The sequence below is a fragment of the Dromiciops gliroides genome, chromosome 2 (genome assembly GCF_019393635.1).
Source record: "Dromiciops gliroides isolate mDroGli1 chromosome 2, mDroGli1.pri, whole genome shotgun sequence".
Classification (NCBI taxonomy): Eukaryota; Metazoa; Chordata; class Mammalia; order Microbiotheria; family Microbiotheriidae; genus Dromiciops; species Dromiciops gliroides.
In genome coordinates this window covers 214,578,694-214,600,142 of record NC_057862.1, presented here as the reverse complement: position 1 = coordinate 214,600,142, position 21,449 = coordinate 214,578,694, and the positions used below count along the sequence as shown (strand labels likewise).

The window sequence follows — 21,449 nt, the reverse complement described above, 5'->3', positions numbered from 1 at the left end:
AAAAAAAAAAAAAATACAGCAATTCAAACAGTTAAAGAAGAAATCCAGCTTTCCAGACCAGAGTCCAGAATCCAGAATCCAGACCAGAGTCCAGAATCCAGTTTTCCAGACCAGAATCCAGTTTCCTCCTGATGACATCTTACCACTTCAAGAAGACTAGAGAACTCAGAGACTTTATATGAACTGTTTTGCTTTATTAGCTTTTACCATCTCCTTTCTGTTATATACTATCTGTAACATGTACTCTCTGCAGAGGCTCTCCCTTTGCAAGACTAATGTCAAAGCGTCGGTTCATGAGGAAAGAAAAAAAATCGTCCCTCTGGACAAAACTTTCCTCTCTTCCTTTTCTGTATTGTTGTTCGCATATTATTAGTCAGCAGAAGTTATTATATTCTTTTTACTGTTCCATCAAGGAAACATTCCATTTCTTGAGGAAGCAAAGGGGGGAAATGTGGTAAAATATGAAAGTTTTTAACAGTCGGCTAGGATAACTGAAAGACGCCAGTTTTTCAAGGACCACCCTTTTGGGGAGGAGATGAACAGTCCGCCTGCTGCGCATGTCAGACTGCCTGCCGGGTACAGTCCGCCTGCTGCGCATGTCAGACTGCCTGCCGGGTACAGTCCGCCTGCTGCGCATGTCAGACTGCCTGCCGGGTTTTTTGACTTCCGGGGTGGAGAGAAGGGGAGTAGCCTTTTTTGCCGGCTTGGCGGGACTCCGGGCGGCGCGGCACAGACGGTCTGACTCACTCCAAAGGTGGCCTAAATCGGTTTGGTGAGTTTTTATAAGGAATATAGACTAAGCCTAGATTTAAGACGATTTGTACTGTATTTCTGTTTTCCTATCCTTCTAATCAACAACACCTTATATACAATAAAGGCTCTATCTAGAAAACCAGAAGCTTCTTCCATTTACTAGTCTGGGAGATGAGTTAAGGGAAGGGTTAAGTAGGGGAGATTTATGATCTAATATCCAATTTTAAATCTCACAACAATAAAACCGGTCTCAGGTCTAGGATCCAAAGACCCCAAACCTCAGGATCCACAGATATTTATACACGGTCAACTCCTCCCACAATTAAACACAACCCAAGTGGTCCGTGTAAATAAGTTTTACAGTAGAGAACATGGGAATATCAGTCCTCCATCATCCAACTTGCTAATCCCTTGGATTTCCCTTTTTCCACCTAAGCAAATGCCTCCTTGGGGGCCCCCAAACCACTAGTTTGTCCTCTTTTGGCAGCTGGCAGAATTGATTCATTTCCATGATATGGCTTCTCCTCTAAGCTTTGATTGGTCCTTTCTAGCTCAGGAGTTACTATTTTGGGTATTTGACCTTTAAGCTGATTGGTAGATGCCTACCCACAACTGGAATTGAGTTGATGGTGAGTTGAGACTGAGATGATGGACTCTGAGTTATCCAAAACCAGATTACAATATATCATGTATATTCATTCTCCCAGTATCTGTCTTGCCTCATTATTATTAGCTTAAGCCACTAAAGAATACCTTAGTCTATAAAATGATTATTACCATGGTTAAATCACTTAAATCTAAAGGGTGGGAGAAAATCTCACTCACAGTAGTGAGCCTCAGAGATAGGATTTGAACCCAGGTCTTCTGATTGTAGATTCCATCCTTTTCCCATATACCATGCTACATCCTTAGTAGTCAAAACTAAGAAGAATGAACTCATTGCATAAGATGGGGGTGAGGGAAGCTGAGAAGGTTCCCTCTTATCCTTGACCTTGGGGAAGATTTATGCTGTTCTTAGCTATGGTGGTCATTTTTCTAAAAGACCCTTTTTTTTTCCCCCAGGGCTATGAGGGTTGTGACTTGCCCAGGGTCACACAGCTAGTAAGTGTCAAGTGTCTGAGGCTGGATTTGAACTCAGGTCCTCCTGAATCCAAGGCCACTGCTTTATCCACTGCACCACCTAGCTGCCCCCTTAAAAGACCCATTTTTAAAAGCCCCTAGTTTTGTTTTGTTTTGTTTTAACCAAGAGAGTACTACAGAGTTTTTTCTTCTTAAAAATATTGATATTTAGGGGCAGCTAGGTGGTACAAGTGGATAGGGTGCCGGGCCTGAAGTCAGGAAGATTCATATTCCTGGGTTCAAATATGACCTGGTGCTAGCTGTGTGACCATGGACTTAATTCACGTAACCCTGTTTGCCTTAGTTTCCTTGTCTGTAAAAATGAACTGGAGAAGGAAATGGCAAACCAGTCCAGTATCTTTGCCAAGAAAACCCCAAATGAGGTCACAAAGAGTAGGACACAACTGAAGTGACTGAACAACAACAATATAGCCAAGGACTTCAGCTGAAACCGGACACCCACACAGCTTACTGGGTTGAGCCTGTCAGCACATAGGAGAGGAAAGTTTAGCAGACTATGTGTTCAGCAAAAATTACCTGTCCAGCAAAGGAGTAGCCAATGAATATTATACATCCAGCAAAGACCCCCAGAGAATACTATGATACCACCCATCAGAAGACTTCAGTCACCTTGAAGCTTCAGGGCTTGAGCCACATATGTTCGCTATGTATGTTGTTGATGAATTGTTTTCAGTCATGTCTGATTCTTTGTGACCACATTTGGGGTTTTCTTGGAAAAGATACAGTAGTGGTTTGCCACTTCCTTATACAGCTCATTTTACAGATGAGGAAACTGAGGCAAACTGGGTTAGTGACTTGCCCAGGATCACACAGCCAGGAAATTTCTGAGGCCATATTTGAACTTGGGAAGAGGAGTCTTACTGGTTACAAGCCTGGCACTCTATCCATTATGCCACCTAGCTGCCTACTATATGTGTACCCTTCCAAACATTTGCCTTAATCCCACTCATTCCCTATGTGTACACCTCTTCATGGATGTTCCCTGTGTTTGCCCACTCTTCCCACTGATGGTGTGTTATTTGTGGGAAGATATGCCACAGGTGTATGGGGCAAATGCCACATTGCTACTTTTCTCACTATGCCATTTATTTTAAACTGTGTCCTGTGGCAGATTATTAAAGATAAATATATCAAAGGACATTTATGAGATATGATTTTATTGGACATGTACCCACAAAGGACCTTGAACCCAGGCCAGTCATCTCTGGATGGTATTGATTCTATGACAAGAATCTTAATTTGGGGTTCACAAATACCACCTCCCTCCCAAAAAGGGCATGTGTATAGATTTCAGGGGGCTTGTGAACTTGGATGGGGGAAAAAATTAGATCTCTATTTTCACTAACCTCTAGCTGAAGTTTACCATTTCCTCCAATTATGAATCTAGGCAGGGTGCAGCTAGGTGACACAGTGGGTAAAGCACCGGTCTTGGATTCAGGAGGACCTGAGTTCAAATCTGGCTTCAAAGACTACTTGACACATTAGCTTTGTGACCCTGGGCAAGTCACTTAACCCTCATTGCCCCCCCAAAAAACAAAAATAAAAATAGGCAAAAAACATCATTCTGAGAATAGGTCCACATTGCAAAGGTGTCCACAACACACACACACACACACACACACACACACACACACACACACACACACTCGGTTAAGAATCCCATCTCTATGAAAATATAGGTGCCACAGTAGAGAAAAAGTAATTCTCAGTAAAGCAGGAGCTGGAGAGGTTGAAGGAGGATGACTTCCTGAAGGAGGCAGGCTCAGGCAGAGTGGGAGGAATGAATGGGTAATGTTTGACTAGGCAGAGAGGATTGGGAGCAGGACTTTCTATGAATTACACACAGCGGGAGGAAGCAAAGAAAATGGAAGTGGTACGATTTTCTGATCAGAAACAGAGGCAGGAAGATCTGAGTTCAGATCCAGCCTTAGACACTTGCCCCATGGCAAGTCACTTAACCTCGATTTGTCTCAGTTTCCTCATCTGTAAAATGGAATTAAAACTAGCACCTGCCTCCCAGAGTTGTTGTGAGGATCAAATGAGATAATACTTGTAAAGCACTATATACCTGGCACATAGTAGGTGCTATGTAACTGTTATCTATTATTATTATTATTATTATTATTATTTTTAATCCAGGAACAGAGCTGGGAGTAATCAGTGAGAGAATAATTGCTTAGACTCAAGAATTTTGAAAATGAAGCTAGGCACATCTGATACTTCAGGGAGCAAGGGTATTTCATCTCTTCTTACCTCTTACCTTGCTTAACCAAATTTGTCCTTGTCTCTTTCCAGGATTGTTAAATGACTTTCATCACCTTTCTGAGGACACACCTTCTTCCTACATTTAGGAGTTTGGCTCTACAGAAGAAATTCAACCATAGAAATATTTCCAGTATGACAGGGGGTAAGTATTGATGGGTAAAATAAGAAAAAGAAAATAAATCCATCTCTGGGCAGCTAGGTGACACAGTGAATAGAGCACTGGGCCAAGAGTCAGGAAGACCTGAGTTCAAATGCAGCCTCAGACGCTTACTAGCTGTGTTCCCCTTATGGGGAAGTCACTTAACCCTGTTTGCCTCAGTTTTCTCATCTTTAAAATGAGTTGGAGAAGGAAATGGCAAACTATTCCAATATTTTTGCCAAGAAAACTCCAGATGGGGTCAGGAAGAATTGAACATGACTGAAATAACTGAGCAACTACCACCACCAACACTTCTGGATAGAACTTGTTCCTTGAGTTCCAATCCAGTCCAGCATTTATTATGCACCTACTATGTACAAGGTACTTTGCCAAGGTGCTAGGGATACAAAGATAAAATAAAAATCAGTCTTTGACCTCAAGGAGTTTAGCTTCTACAGAGGGAAGAATGGAATGTATAATTAGATAACTACATCCATGATAGATGAAGGAGAGGAGGTGAGATTATTAAAAACTAGAGGGATCAGGGAAGAATTTCTAATAGGAAGTGGCACCTGAGCTGATCCTTGAGTGAATTTAAAGCTTTTCAGAGATGGAGGTAAGGAGGGAGCATATTCCTGGCCCAGAGCACAGCCTGTGTCATGTATGGAGGATAGCTAGTTGCAGGAGCAGTAAGTATGTTAGTCTGGCTAGAAAGCAGAAGGAAAAAAGGGGTGTCATGGGAAACGTGAATTCAATTCAATTAATTTCTTATGTGCATGGTACTAGGTCTTGGAGAGACAAAGGCAAAAAAAAAAAAGTTTTTATATTCCAAGTGCAGTTTAATAGGGGACCTGAAGAAAATTACAGTCTTCTATGTTCAGTATAATGAGTGGGAGTGAATAATAGATGAAATGATGCTTGCATCAGGCAAACATTAACATCCCATCACAAAAATAATAGCTGATAATTATGTTTTAAAGCTTACACATATTTTACATGTTATCTCATTTAATCCTTATTTAAATTAAGTGACTTCTCCATGGTCATGATCCTATAAGTAGTAAAGAGGCAGAATTTAAACCTAGTTCTCCCCTGACTCCAAAGCCTTTATTCTTTCCACTGTAACACACCATGTCCTAAAATCATGTTATATAAGAAATTAGACATTATCCCACCCAACCCCCAGCTGCAAGTGCTTTCCTCCCCAAATCTCATATTTTCTATGTATGTATGGTCTCTGTGGTAGAATATAATCTTCTTGAGGGCACCGTTTCATTTCTTATCTTTGTATCTGCAGTGCCTGACACACAGTAGGCATATAATAATAAAAGGTCTGCTGGTTGATTGATTGACCCCAGAGAACAGAGCTAAGGCTCTTGGGTAGAAGCTGCAGGGAGGAAAATGGTAGCTCAAAACGAGGAAGCACCTTTTGAATAGGTCTGCTGAGATCACCAATTCTACAAGTGTCCAAGAGAAGTCTAGACAACCACTTGTTAGGGATACTATAGCAGGGAATCATGCCTGAAGAAGAGGTTGGACAAGATTCGTATTCTAAGATGCAATGATTCTATGACTTGAGGCACAGAAACTTCATCTGTGGGAAGTAGCACCATTAGGTTAAGTGTGGAAACTGGATAAATATAATCACTATAATGATGAGATTATAAAACCATGACTTTTTTCCTCTGGCGGAAAAAAAGTGATCCCAAATTATCATACATGGTGCAAGTCTGATTTGTGACTCAAGCTGAGTCACCTTAACATCATGCCACCCCCAGTCCCAACAAATGATTTCATAGATAGCATCTATCTTCTGGCTCTCTCAGATGATAGCCTGAGCCTTGAAAGGGACCCCTAAGAAGGAAAAAAGAGAGTCACCAAGATTTGGTAATACAAATATTCTTTCCGATGAAGACAGCTCTGCAGAAGGAATGATAATTGAGCACTTTGGGTAAAGGGCAGAGAATAAGGCAATTCCCATTCAGACCACAGATATATATTATACCTTTTTTAGTTTCTGACCTTTTGTAGTTTAGGAGACAATGGAGAGCTGCCGTTACTTTCAATAACTCACGAGTTCCTAGTAAGATCCAAAGACCCATTTCAATCATCCATGAACACTAGTCTGTCTCTAAGTTAATGTAACACCTGGGGAAACCACTATGGGGACTCTCAGAAAAGCTCTCCCGGGTTTGAGGCAATCAGTGGGCTACTATCTACTCAGAGCCCTCCTTGCAGATTCCCCTGTGCTTACTTTTACCAGCCAGCCACAGGATGTATTTGTTCAAAGCAAAAAAGCAGGTAAGCAAGTAGTATAAAGGGACAATAAAAGATTTCTCACCACCCCATGTATATGTGTGTATACATATATACACAATACAAATACACATATGTAGGTTATATAGAAACACTTGTGTGCTATATATGTGTATATGTCTATGGTCTATGTATATATATATACATGTATGTATATATGTCTATATCCATATACACATGAATACATACATAAATATCCCCACCAGTGGGAAGGGCACACATACAGAAAACAGATATGGCCAGAGAACAAGCAAGGAAGGCACAGATATGGGGAATTTTTTGGAAAGGAGCAGGTGCCAAGAGGGCACCTAGGTAGGGCACTCATGTGGAAGGCACACAGATAAGGATGCATGTTCCTGGAGGGGCAGGCCTATGACTGGGGGAACTGGGATCTCTGATAGTGCCCAGGTATTGCCTGTTTGTGTTAGATTAGAAGAGACCTTTGAGGGGCAGCTAGGTGGCGTAGTGGATAGAGCACTGGCCCTGGATTCAGGAGGACCTGAGTCCAAATCCGATGTCAGACACTTGACACTTACTAGCTGTGTGACCCTGGGCAAGTCACTTAACCCCCATTGCCCCACAAAACAAAAAACAAAAACAAAAAGAAGAGACCTTTGAGATGAATTAGTCCAACCCTTTAGCTTTATAGATAAGGAAATTAAGCTCAGTGAGGTTCCTATGTGCTAGGCTGAAGAGTCTGAACTTTATTCAGCAAGAAACAGGAAATTACTGTAGGGCTTTGATCCAAGGAGTGACATTGATCAGACTTGGGCATAAGAAAGATTAGCCTGACAGCAGAAAAAGGATAGATTGGGAGGTAGGACAGAGGAGTGTGGAGCTGGAAAGACTTCTGAGGAAGCTGTTAGAGTAGTTTAAGTGAGTGGTAATAAAATCTTGTACTAAGTACACCAGGGCTTGCAAAGTACAGTGAAATGAATCCTGGACTTGGAGTTAGAGACCTTGGGTTCAAATTCCTGTTCTGTGACCTGTGTGATCTTGGGTAAATCATTTAACATCTCTAGGCTTTATTTTCCTCATCTGCAAAAAGAAAGTTGGATAAGATATCCTCAAAGGTCCCTCCTAGCCCTAAATTTTTGCAAGTTTTATGGTGTTCATTTTATATATAAGGAAGCTGAGGTTTGGAGAGGATAAATGGTGATATAAGTTAGGTCAGGATCTGAATCCTGGCCTAAGTCTATTCTCTTTTCCACTGCACTTTTGCACTGTCTTTCTACTGGGGAAGTAACAGGATTCTCTACTGGGAAATAAAGAGAAGGAGAGAAGGGGGTGGAATGAAGAGCAAATTGACAGGCTTTGGCAAATGAATTAGAGGTGAGGGAGAGAGAAGAATTAAAGGATCCACCAAGGGGTATATGAAAGACTGGTATTGCTACAGATAGAGATAGTAAAGTCAAGAGGAAAAGTAGGTTTTGAAAGAAAGAGAATACGCTTAGTTTTAGTCATATGAAGGTACCACTCGTGTCTTTTAGGCAGCCCTTGGGGAGTATGCTCGGAACCTAGGTCACACCTGGTAGCGTGATGTTCTGAGAAGAACCAAGGAGTCAGAAGGTCTGGCATCTAGTCCTGGCTCTACCCCAAACTGGCTGGGCAACTTCGTACATGTCTCTTTAGGCCTTGATTTCCTCAGTTATAAAATGAAGGGGTCAGACTATCTGATCTCTAAGGTTCTTTCCAAGTTTAATATTATATGAGTCTAAGCAAAGGTAGGCACCCTCTGGACACAAAGGAAGGATTAGGGAATATCACTGCCTCTGGACTTTAATTGTATATAAAATGTTAGATTAGAGAAATGCAAATTAAATCAACTCTGAGGCATCACCTCACACCCATCACATTGGCTAAGATGAAAAAAAGAGAAAGTGACAAATATGGAGGGCCTATGGGAAAATAGGTGCAGTAATGCATTGTTGATAGAACTGTGAACTAATCCAACCATTCTGGAAAGCACTTTGGAATTATGCTCAAATATTATTAATATTTATTAATTATTAGTTATTAAACTGTGTATAATCATTGAGTAGTGATACTGCTATGATACTGGTGTACTATAAAGAGATAAAATAAAGAGAAAAAGGACCCATATGTACAAAAATATTTATAGTAGCTCTTTGTAATGGCAAAGAATTGGAAACTGAGGGGATGCCCATCAATTGGGGAATGGCTGAACAAGTTATGGTATGTAAATGTGATGGAACAATGTTGTGTTTTTTTTTTTTTTTTAGTGAGGCAATTGGGGTTAAGTGACTTGCCCAAGGTCACACAGCTAGTAAGTGTTAAGTGTCTGAGGCCAGATTTGAACTCAGGTACTCCTGACTCCAGGGCCGGTGCTCTATCCACTGTGCCACCTAGCTGCCCCGGAACAATGTTGTGTTGTAAGAAATTATGAAGGGGATGGTTTCAGAAAAAAAATGGCTTGTTATGTAGTGATTCAAAATGAAGTGGGCAGAACCAAGAGAAAAATGTATATAATTCCATAATTCCAAGGGACTTATGATGAAATGTGCTACCCACCTCCAGACAGAAAGCTATCTAGTCCATAGCACAGTGCATGGCACATTGTAGACATTTAATAAATGTTTATTGATTAGTTGATTGATGGCCTCCATGCAAATTGAATCCTTTTTTTGTCCTCTTTTTCTTTATTATTTTTTGCAATGTGGCTAATTTGCTTTGCCTGAGTACACATATTTGTAATGGGTTTGTTTTTCTTGCCTTCTCAGTTGGGTGGAGGAGGGGAAAAGGGAGTGAGTGAATTCAAATTTTGGGGGGAGTGGGGCAATGAGGGTTAAGTGACTTGCCCAGGGTCACACAGCTAATAAGTGTCAAGTGTCTGAGGCTCCTGAATCCAGGGCAGGTGCTTTATCCACTACACCACCTAGCTTCCGCAAGAAGTCAAAATTCAAAATGAAATTGAATTGTAAAAAATAAAAAATAATCATTAGGTCAGACTTTCTCATTTTGTTTTCCACTACTTACTCCTTGCACTTAGATGTGTGCTTCAAGTTAGAAGGGACCATAGAGCTCATTTTGCCAAGCCCTTTTCATTGTTCAGATGAGGAAACTGAAGAGAGGAGAGCAGAAGAAGAAAAGAGGAAAGGAGATGGGAGGAGAGTGAGGGAAATAAAGGGAAAGGGAGGGAACTCCTTATTTGTAAAAGGTCTCAGAGGTATTATCTCAGTTCTTTCACTAAATCACTGAGGCCTCAGCTGGAGCCCAAGAGGTTCAGTTCACCCATTAATGTATGAACTACATTAGAAAATTAATTACCCTCAGGGCAGGTAGGTGGTACAGTGGATAGAGCACTGGTCCTGGAGTCAAGAGGACCTGAGTTCAAATCCATCCTCAGACACTTCTCACTTACTTAGCTATATGACCCTGGACAAGTCACTTAACTAAGATTACCCCTCTCTCTCTCTCTCTCTCTCTCTCTCTCTCTCTCTCTCTCTCTCTCTCTCTCTCTCTCCCCCCCTCTCCCTCTCCCTCTCTCTCTCTTTCTCCCTCTCTCTCTCCCTCTCTTCCTCCTTCCCTCTCTCTCTCTCTCTCTCACACACACACACATACACACACACATTAAAGTACCCTCAAGTCTCTGATGTTCCCCTTAGAGTCTCAAAAGAGGCACAAATTTAAGGCTTTTATTTAAATCATTTTTATTACTAACATGAAGAGTCTGACTCAGGGCCTGTCCATTACCATCAGACTTAGAAATAGAAAGAGTGATGGGGAAAGTGTATTCTGTTTAATTGCCTCCCCCCCCAAATAAATAAAATAACAACAACAGCAAATCTTTCTGTACATAGCACCTCCCTGATTTATGGCTTTAAAAATCATATTTGTTCTCACAACAGGCCTCTGAGGGATGGAGGGCTGGTATTGTTGTTCGTATTTCCTAGCCTGGGAATACAAGGCAGGAAAAGCCAGAGTGACTTTCATTTTAGTGGCATACCAAATTATTTTCGGAGTCACGCTGAGCTTGTTCTGAACATTCAGTAAACTTCCTTAAGCTAAATAATGGAGATGGTCTCATCTGTCCTCATTTTGTAAAAATGTTATGTAACATTGGCTGCGGAAGCATCAGATTGAAGATAATGAGTTCCATACACTGAGTTGGCCTAAGAGGTGGGAACTGGTCTGAACTCTCCTAGACAGATGGTGGCCTGTTGCATCCAGGATGTCCACAGAAGGAAATTCCACGGCTTCTTTCCATAATCCAGACCAGTGTTTCACAGCCCTTTGGACTTGTTTCTGAAAAGCCAGGGGCTAAATTGCAAACCAGTGTAGAAAGCACCTTCAGCTGAAGTTAACCAAGGTGGTTGGGTGGCTTAGCAGAGAGAGAGAGTGCTAGACTTGGGGTTAGGAAGACTCAAATTCAATCCTGCTCCAGACACTTACTAGCTGGGATACCAGGCAAGTGCACTTGCCTTTGTTTGCCTTAGTTTCTACATTTGTAAAGTGGGGATGATAAGAGCACTTACCACAGAGAGTTTCTGTGAGGATCAACCAAGATGACGCATTAAAGTGCTTTGTAAATCTTGAAGTACTGCAATCCTCAAAGAGCCAAATGTATTGGGACTTTCTCCTTACTGGTGAAGAAGGGTTATCAGGGAAAACTAGAGATGTCTATTTTTGCCTCTCTCTGTAAGCCACATCTAGACAGACTCATGTGGGCACACATCATATACATGGGCCTAAACAAAGCAACACCTACATGCCAACCCCTCACAACTATATAAATACTTGCTATCTTCCTCCTCCTCATTTCTTCCTGGATGCCTCTTTATGGCCAGAAGTTGACTGTGGGTACTCAAAGACCTATGGTAGTAAAGCACGAGGTGGACTTTTTTTCTACTAATGTCTTCTTTGGGGGTATAATAGAATCTCTGGGTCAAAGGTATGGAAATTTAATAACTATTTGCATAAATCCAAATTGCTTTCCAAAATGGTGCTATTAATTCATAGCTCTACCAACAATGTACCAGCATGCCTAGAAACTTGCAACATTGACTAGTCTCATCTTTTGTCATTTTTGCCAGTTTTCAGGGTATGAGGTGAAGCCTCAGTATTGTTTTGGTTTTCTTGTCCCTTATTATTAGTAATTTAGAGTATTCTTTCAGGGGATCCTTAACAGTTTGCAATTCTTCCTTTGTGAATTGTTTGTTCAAATCCTTTGACCATTTGGGCTTTTTTGGTTTCATGTATGCACACACACATGTATTTTCACACATGTGTACACACAAGTGTATACACATAAATATACATGTATACACCTGTATTTGCACACACAAATATATATGTATATGTACATGTGTGTGTGTGTATATATATATATATATATATAATTTAATAAAATTATATTTCAATTGTTTCTATATCTTAGGTACCAAACCCTTATCAGAGAAATTTTGATTATCTTAGGTGCATTAATTTTGTCTGGGCAGAATCTTTTCAATGTTGTACAATCAAAGTTATCCTACTTTATTTTTATAATTATTATATTTGTAATTGCCCCTATCCTTTGTTTGGTTAAGAATATTGTGAGAAAATAATTATTAATAATGGGTTTTGGGGGGAAACCCAGTGACCCTATCCCACTCAGGAACTCTGACTGGTTTCTCAGAGCCATCTCCAAAGGTGCATTAGAGATCAGACTAACTCAGTAGAGACAATAGAAACCACACCTATTTGAAAGCCTTTGCCCTCAGAGGTCTTTCACAGGACCCTAAGCTCAGCATGGTACTGCTCATTTTGATATGGACCACCCCCAAGTCATGTCAACCAGTGGAATTGAACGATGCTAGCCAATTAGCTTTGAACAGTGTGTAAGAGCCGCCTCTCTCCTGTCTGGTCTGCAAGAGGCTTACATTCTCCTGTTTTGGGAACTCCTAGGGAACCAGCCACATGTTTCTCTCTCTCTCTCTCTCTCTCTCTCTCTTTCTGGTACTGTAGGTTTTCGGCTTGTGTTAAATGCAGTCAACTCTTTACTAACATTTAATATTATTTAATAAGTGCTTAATGCCAAAAACTGGTACAATAGCCATTAATTTATAAGTAGCAATATATTAGAAACCCCACATAAGTTCCCCAGTAACTTAGAACAGAGACAGACTTCCAATATTTCAAACAACACAATACATTGCCTACCTATAGCTGTAAGAGGTATATGATCTGCTTCTCTTCTAATTTTTATACTATGATCTTTAATATTAAGATCATATATCCATTTAGAATGTATTATGAAATATGGTATAAAGTGTTGGTGCAAACCTAATATCTTTCAAATTGCTTTCCAGTTTTCCCAAGCAGTTTTTATCCAATAGGATAAAAGACAGGTGTTAACCCTTTTTGTGTCATGGACTTCTTTGGTGAAGACCATGGATCTGTTCTCAGACTTTTAGAAAATGTATGAAACAAAACACACAGACTTACAAAAGAAATCAATTATATTAATTTTTTTAAACGAGTTCATGGACTCCAGGTTAATAATCCCTGCTTATATCCAGTATCTTTGCCAAGAAAATCCCAAATGGGGTCACAAAAGGTCAGACACAACTGAAACGATGGAAGAACCACCACCACCACCACCACCACCTCCTCTTGCTCCTCCTCCTCCACCACCACCACCACTGTAGTTGCATAGAAGATGCATTGGGATGGTGTAGGCTGCCTTGGAGGCAGCATGTGATTGAGGAAAGAGGACCATATCATAGGATCATCACTCCAGAGCTAGAAAGGACCTCAGAAACCATCCAATCTGAATCGATAGCAGGATTTTCCTCTCTGAGAGTTCCCTTTAACAAATGCATAGTCCTCCTCCCTATTCTGTTCAAAGAAGTTGTACTTTTTAAATACCCTTCTCTTCAACTCACCTGATCACATTTGGAAACTGTGAATTTGCCATATAGTTTGTGTCAGAGCTATTAGAGGGTCTTTTGTGAGATTTGCTATAAACAATGACTTAACTGAGCCATTGAAGGTGTATGCTTATTCCTTCTTCTCTTTAAAAAAGCACAAACAGGAGCGAAACAGGCAAGCGTGGTGATCCTGCCCAGATCCTTCGCTGAGGACTTTGAAAAGTTCTGCCAGGCCAACAGTGGTCCTCTGCCCCTACTCTATAAAAGTGAACCTGGTGAAGGGAAGATGCCCGGCTTGGATGTCAGGTGAGTGTGCAGGAGACCTGGAGAAGAGGAGTTTGGGCCAGGGGTGAAAACAGAATGTTGTATTTAGACACTGTGGCTGTTCCTGGTCTTCTGTATCATGTAATTTGGAATGGCACAGTTGGCCCTGGATCCTGTACGTTGTAGAGGTCTATATCATAAGAACTTTGAGTCAGGAAGACCTGAATTCAAATCCAGCCTTGGAAACTTCCTAGGTATATGACCTTGGGCAAGTCATTTAGCCTTTGCCTCAGTTTTTTCAACTTTGAAATGGGGATAATAATAGCATCTATCTGCCAGGGGTGTTGTGAAGACAAAATGAAATTATATTTATCGAGCACTTGGCAAACTTTAAAGTGATATACAGATGTTAGTTGTTGTTGTTACTGTTATTTATTATAGTTGTTTATTATTATTTATTATTAATACTGAGGCCCAGGGACTTTAATGACTTACTTAAGTCACAGAGAGAGTATTAGAAACAGATATGAAATCAGGCCCTCTGACTCCAGAACCAGGACGTTTTTCTGTTTCATTTGGGAGTCAAAAGATCTGGCTTCGAGTTCCTGCTGTGCTATTTAGTTTTTTTTTTTTTTTTTTTGGTGAGGCAATTAGGGTTAAGTGACTTGCCCAGGGTCACACAGCTAGTAATTGTTAAGTGTCTGAGGCTGGATTTGAACTCAGGTCCTCCTGAATCCAGGGCCGGTGCTCTATCCACTGTGCCACCTAGCTGCTCCCCCCCCCCCCGCTGTGCTATTTAATAGCTGTCATACCATCCTCATTGAGATGATCTCTAATATCCTTTCAAATTCTAACATTTTGTGGTTTTATGAAGCACCTGGGAAGCACATTGCCCTATGGGAAAGATTAACCCTGGAAGAAAATGATGACCCATTGCCTAGAGAGACTTCTAGCCTCAGAAATTTCCTCAGTGAACAAAAAGACCCTGATTATTACTAAGGGGTATTTACCACAAGGGGCAGCTAGGTGGCACAGTGAATAGAATGCCAGGCCTAGAGTCAGGGGGACCTGAGTTCAAATCTGGCCTTGTGACCCTGAACAAGGCACTTAACCCTGTTTGCCTTAGTTTCCTCATCTGTAAATTGAGCTGGTGAAGAAAATGGCAAAACCACTCCAGTATGTACCAAGAAAACTCCAAAGCAACTAAACAACACCGACCCACCACCACAAAGGAGGTGGCCTGTTCCAATCAATCTGTAGCAAGTCTGGTCCCAAAAGTTCAGTCCCTATAAGTCCTAGTCAAGTCAATTTTCCTGCTTTCATGGAATTTACAGGCTAGTGATAGGGTATGATATATGCACAAATAGCTATAGTACCAAATAGGATATAATGAATTCCCATGGGTTTAATTATTGTTTCTATGCAGATGATTCCTAAATCTCCACTTCTGAGCTCTAGACCAATTGCCAATTGGATATTTCAAACTGAATATCCGAGAGACATCTTAAACTCAATCTATCCAAAATAGAACTCGTTATACTTCCTCCAAAACCTTCCCTTCTTTCCAGCTTCTTTCTTACCATCCAAGGCATCATCATGCTCCCAGCCACCTAGGCTCCAGCCTTCTGTATCGTCCTGGACTCCCCACTCTCACTCACTCCACGTATTTTGTCATTTCTCCCTTCACGGTATCTCCTGTATACATCTCCTCACCACTCACCTAGCCACAACCTTAGTACAAGTCTTTATCACCTCTCACCTGGACTTCCTCCCTCAAAGATCGTCCTGTTCCAATCCATCCTCCGCCCCGCTGCCAAAGTGAATTTCCTAAAGCACATGGGTCTAACTATTTCAGCCCCCTGTTCAATAAACTCTAGGGGCTCTCTCCCTTCAGCATTGAGAACATTTCATAACCTCCCCCCTTCCTCTGTATCCAGTCTTCCTATACTTGACTCCCCTCCACACACCCTGACCTAATTGCTGTTCTCCACACACGGCACTCCTCCCATTTTTCTGCCTTTGCATTGGCTGCCTGACTACCTGGAATGATCTGCTGACTCACATCCACCTTTTAGTTTTCCTGCATTCTTTCAAGACTAAGCTCACACCCCACCTCCTGCAGGAGGCCTTCCCTGGTCTCCCCAGCTGCTAGGACCTTCCATTTATTTTGTATATATCATGGACGTCTGAGGTTATTTGCCTGTTGTCTCCCTCATTAGAAGATAAGCTCCTTAAACAAACAAACAAACAAACAAAAACCACAATAGAATGTAAGCTTCTTGAGGACCAGGACAAATTCCTCCTTTCTTTGTATTGCCAGAGTTTATCATAATTTAAGTGTCTGAATATGTTAAATCCCTTAGTATATATAGACTGTCTGAATCATTCTCTCTTAAGCTGAATATCCAACTACTAAACTCTCAGGCACATAATAAGTACTTAATATTCAGTTGATGAACACCTGAGTGCATGAGAGGAGCTAGAAGAGGGCTCTGCGGTATTCTGGAGGTTAAGTATCATTACCAACTGGGGCAGGGCAGGGAGTGGGGGAGAAAGAAGAGGGGGTTGGGTAATCACGATTTCATGTAGGAGGCTTAAATGCAATGAATAAAAGACTGGGTAAGGGTAGGGAATTTTAGAGCTAATGAACAATATAAGTAAAGTCACAGAGGTGGGGCATGATTTGGGGGTGGTGGCAAGTAGTCTAGTTTTACAGGAGTATAGAGCTAGTCTATACTCAATTCAAATTCTATAGTTGGAAGTAGCATATATGTTAGAAAGATTTTATTCTAATAATTGGTGGCGGAGGGGGCAGTTAGGTGGCACAGTGGATAAAGCACCTGCCCTGGATTCAGGAGGGCCTGAGTTCAAATCCAACCTCAGACACTAGACACTTGACACTTACTAGCTGTGTGACCCTGGGCAAGTCACTTAACCCTCATTGCCCCACCCCACACCCCCCAAAAAAAATTGGTGGGGAAAGGTAGGAAGGTAAATTTTAGTTCATTGAAAACAATTTTTAAAAGAAAGGAAAAAAAGATATAGTCAATGGAAACTCATGCTCTACTATTAAGGGTGGTGTTTTTGGCAAAGTGGAGGCCTGGAAAAAGTATTACCAGGGAATGTCTAGCTTCTTTTTGACCATACCCAATAAAGATCTAAGGAGATTAGGAGCACCTCTCCATTACAGACATGAGGTTTACTGGAATTTGACTAGAAGTCCCTGGAGTGAAATTTCTGGTTGGTTTATTGTGCTTCATACATAATATATTTTATCCACCTATCAGAGCAAAGGTGGGAATGTTTGTTGTCTTTATTCATTCATTCATTCAACAAACATTTATTGAGCTTCTTTTTGTGTGTGTATGTGTGTGTATGGCACTGAGTGAATAATTCAAGCTGCACTAAGACTTTTGGGATACCCTGTATAAAGATGAATAAAATATAATTCTTACCTTCATGGTAGTTCATTTAAAAAAAATAATTAAAAAGTAGGGAGAGACTAAGAGTAACTGGGGGACAGAACTTATGCCAAGTAACAAAATGTTATGACTATTATTGTTCATGAAAGGGTCCTCTAATCTCTGATAGAGTTTTCCAACCACTGATAGTTAGGGTCCTCTGGCCACTGACAAAGACTTGGCTTAGAGAAGACAAGAGTCAGAAAGTATTGGCACAAATGCAGCTTTCCCTACCTTGTGATTTATCACCACCCGGCCCTTTGGTGTTCTCCATGCTCAGGTAGCTTAGGTGCACAGTCTAACACATAACACTCTCTTGGGGAACTTACATAGTCTAGGAGTAACTCACAGATTCACAAGGAAAAGTGACCAGGAATACCCAAATTCACATCCTTCTGATATAATGAAACCCTACATGTATCCTCCCTTTCTTCTCCTGAAAAGCTGTTACCATAAAACCAGAGCATCCAGACAATTGAATTGTAAGAACATAATGGTAGTAACTGCTGTCATTTGTGATAAGCTGGAGGTCAGCATATTAAAGGGGACAAAATCCACCAGGTCTCTGGATTGGTGTACCCTAAACCAGGCCTTAAACTTAGATCCTAAATCTGATTTTGTTGAAAAGAGAAAGGGCAAGAGAGCCAGGCATGACCTCTTTCTTATAAAACTGGGACAGAAAACCCTTTCTTCTCTGGGTATCTTTCCCTCAGTGTCTCTGTGGTTCTCTGTGCTATGTAATTTTGGGGCCCTGGACACAGAATATACTAAAGGGCTGGGCTGGGCTGACTCTTCATCCCAAGGTCAGCAACAGTTGTGTTCTTGACAAGAGCTCTTTCTTGTTCTATTGAGCGTGCTGGTATCAAATGGTGAGAGCCCAACAGTTAATAAGGTCAAAACCTTAACTGCATAGCAGTGTCCTGAAAGATCATCTCAACTACTGACAGTGAAATCCCTCTGCTTTATGTGCTGGACGAAGACAGTGCCAGAATGGGAGGCCGACCAGTATCCTCTTCTGGGCTGCTGTGTACAGTACTACCTTGCTGCCTTCACCATTCAGTTGTTCTGCCTTAATTGCTAGGCTAATAATTAATAAAGAAAATATTCTTGCCTCTTTCGGAACTAATGACCAGGTGTCAGGGTTTTCAGAACTAATACCTAGGAGAAAATTAGAGTAAAAATATAGAAAAAGTGGCCAAGGGGAGAAGGAAAGGAAAAGTTAAATCTTTTCATGCCTCGTTTAAATTATGCCCTTAGTTCATTCTTTCATGCATTCATTCAACAAATATTCAGAATCATAGAATGTAAAGACTGTGTGTTAGATTCAGGATTTCAAGGATAAGAGACATAGGCCAGACCCCCCCTTCAGTTAACTAAAGAGTTTATCGAATAATATAGAAACCAAATTACATTAGTTATGCATAAAATACAAAAAGATGTATGTTTTTTTTCATCGCTTCACTGCCACCTGCTGGGTGTCCATCTTTTGTTCAGCTACTTGAAATGAAGTGTGCTCTCTCTCTCTCTCTCTCTCTCTCTCTCTGTATATGTATGTATGTATATAATTGCTCCCAGAAGGTCAGCTCTGTCTAGATAATAGCCTTGACATTGGATGGCCCATAGTTCTTTTATTTTTAAATTTTTTTAAATTTTAAAATTATTTTTATTTATTTTGTTAAATATTTCCCAATTGTTTGTTAAAGAAATTTAGCACCCATTTAAACCATTTTTTTTAATTGAGTTCTAATTTCTCTCCTTCCTTCTTGTTCTCTATCCTCCACCCTCTTTGAGAAGGCAAGCAATTTGCTATTATTTATCCATGTGATGTAATGAAAAACATATTTCCATATTAGCTATGTTGCAAAACACAAACAAAAGAAAAAATTAAAATAAAGGTTTTTTTTAAAGTATGCTTCAGTCTGCATTGAGAGTTCATCAGTTCTCTCTTTTGAGGTGGATAACATCTTTCAGTGTTCAGCACCGAACAATTAACTTAGGTAGAACTGTCACTTTTATGATATTGTCTCAACCTACCCATGATCAATTAGTATTTTCTCCATTTTTTTAGATCTGCCTTTATTTGTGCGAAGTATTTGCAATTGTGTTCATATAATCCCTAGGTTTGTCTTGGCAGGCAGACTCCCAAGTGTTTTATGTTTTCTACAGGATGGCCCACAGTTCCTGTGGGCTGTGTGGTTTTATTCTGAGGTTGATAAATCTTACAATTGAACCAAGCTAGAGTAAGTAAGTCTAAACTGTTGGTAAAACACCTTTGGAATCAGGGTTTGTACCTATGGTTATTTATCAGTCATTACAGATAGAATCAATTTTGTCAACATGTTTCCTTTCCTCCCATCTTGAGAAGGCCTGCTCTAATTAGTCTCCAGCGTGTCAGAAGAGATCTTTCAAATTATCTAATGTGGAGGTTCTTTGTGACTTTGGACCTCCTCAAAGGGTCCGTGACCTTGGAAGGGAAAAATTCATCTTCATTTGGTAGAACTGATTTCCTTTGCAATCCTAGAGATTTCATTTTATGTATTTAGAAGCATTATTCTGAGAAAAGGTCCACAGGTTTCACCAGACTGCCCAAGGGGTCCATGTCACACACAAAATCTAGTCCAACTATTTCATTTTATAGATAAGGAAAATGAGGCACTATATAATGATCTGCTTCTAGATTTAAGGAAGAGAGATATGGCTTGCATTCATGAAGAATTTACAAAGTTTTGGGGGCAGGTAGGTGGTGCAGTGGATAAAGCACCAGCCCTGCATTCAGGAGTACCTGAGTTCAAATCCGGCCTCAGACACTTGACACTTACTAGCTGTGTGACCCTAGGCAAGTCACTTAACCCTCACACACAAGAATTTACAAAGTTTTAATGTATTGGAGGGAAATACATTGCTAGCCTGTGACAAAGCCTCCCATGTCCCTTTTGTCCTAATTTCAGGACATTTTAAGCAACCCATATGAGATAGGAACAGGAGCCAGTCAGCTCTGCTAGGACTATAGATTGACTTAAGTGGCATTGAGGTCAGCACTGTTTTATACTCAGAAATAAACAAATGCAATGAGGGCCTTTTACAAATCTAGTCTAAGATAAGCTGGTCCTAGGAATTTTGAACACACCAATAAGATAAGACAGGTAAGGGGAGGGAGGAAAGGAATGAGTATTTATTAAGCACCTACTATGTGCAAAGCACTGTGCTAAGCACTTTATAAATATTATCTAATTTTAAAATAATATAAATATTTAGAATTTATTATTATAAATATCAATACTTATAAGTATATTCATGTTTGTGAATATAAATAAATACTTCATAAATATTCTCATTTAATCCTTGCAACAACCCTGGAAGGTAGGTGCTATCCATTATCCCTATTTTATAGTTGAGAAAATTGAGACAGACATAATAGGTTAAGTGATTTGCCCAGGGTCATATAGTAAGTATCTGAGGCAAGATGTGAACTCAAATCTTCCTGACTCATATCCAGTGTTTTATCCACTTTGTTACTTAGCTGCCATTGACCTAGGTTCTTGCTCAGTATTTATACACTGATCAGTCATTCGAGATGTTGTGTCTACATATCTTCCCTCTTCCCTCTGGAGGAAGGACGGACCCTATTATAACTAGGCTGCTTCATCCCTAGAGAGGCTCAAGAGTCAGACACAACTGAAAAACAAAAGGGCACCTGGGTGGTGCAGTAGATACGGTCCTAGACCTGGAGTCAGGAACACCTGAGTTCAAATCTGGCTTCAGACACTTATTAGCTGTGTGACCATGGGCAAGTCACTTAACCCAGTTTGCCTCAGTTTTTCATCTGTAAAATTATCTTCAGAAAGAAAAAGAAAATCGGACACAACTGAAAAATGACTCAACAACAAAAACCCCCAAAAGGCCACATAGCTAATTAGTAACAGGGCTGGAACTAGAACCCAGTTCTTCCAATTCTCATTCTAGGGTTCTAGTGCCATGCTGGTGTATCGAGCATCTACTGATTCATTATCAGAAGATTTGGGTTTGAATCCCAGCTCCACCACTTACTATGTATGTAACCTTGAGTAAGTTTCATCCAGTCACTCAATTTCTTATCTGTAAATTGAGGGGGCTAGACTAGATACCCTTTAAGGTCCCTCGCAGCTCTAAATCTGCCCTCCATGAAAAGATCTGAGATGCTGCATGGGAAAGTGGATGAAGAAACAAATTTGGAGCCAGGAAAAATGAGTCAAAGACACA

At 40.6% G+C, this 21,449-nt stretch overlaps 1 protein-coding gene across 2 annotated transcripts in view; it reads left to right on the top strand.

The window, feature by feature from the left end:
* Positions 1–21,449, top strand: part of DGLUCY (D-glutamate cyclase) — a 132,296-nt gene that overhangs the window by 39,288 nt on the left and 71,559 nt on the right. For both annotated transcript variants that reach the window (XM_043988705.1, XM_043988706.1), the window contains exons 2-3: positions 4,189–4,300; positions 13,641–13,791. In XM_043988705.1, the coding sequence (XP_043844640.1) occupies positions 4,198–4,300; positions 13,641–13,791 (254 nt within the window). In that variant the 5' untranslated portion in view covers positions 4,189–4,197. The remainder of the gene's footprint in view (positions 1–4,188; positions 4,301–13,640; positions 13,792–21,449) is intronic.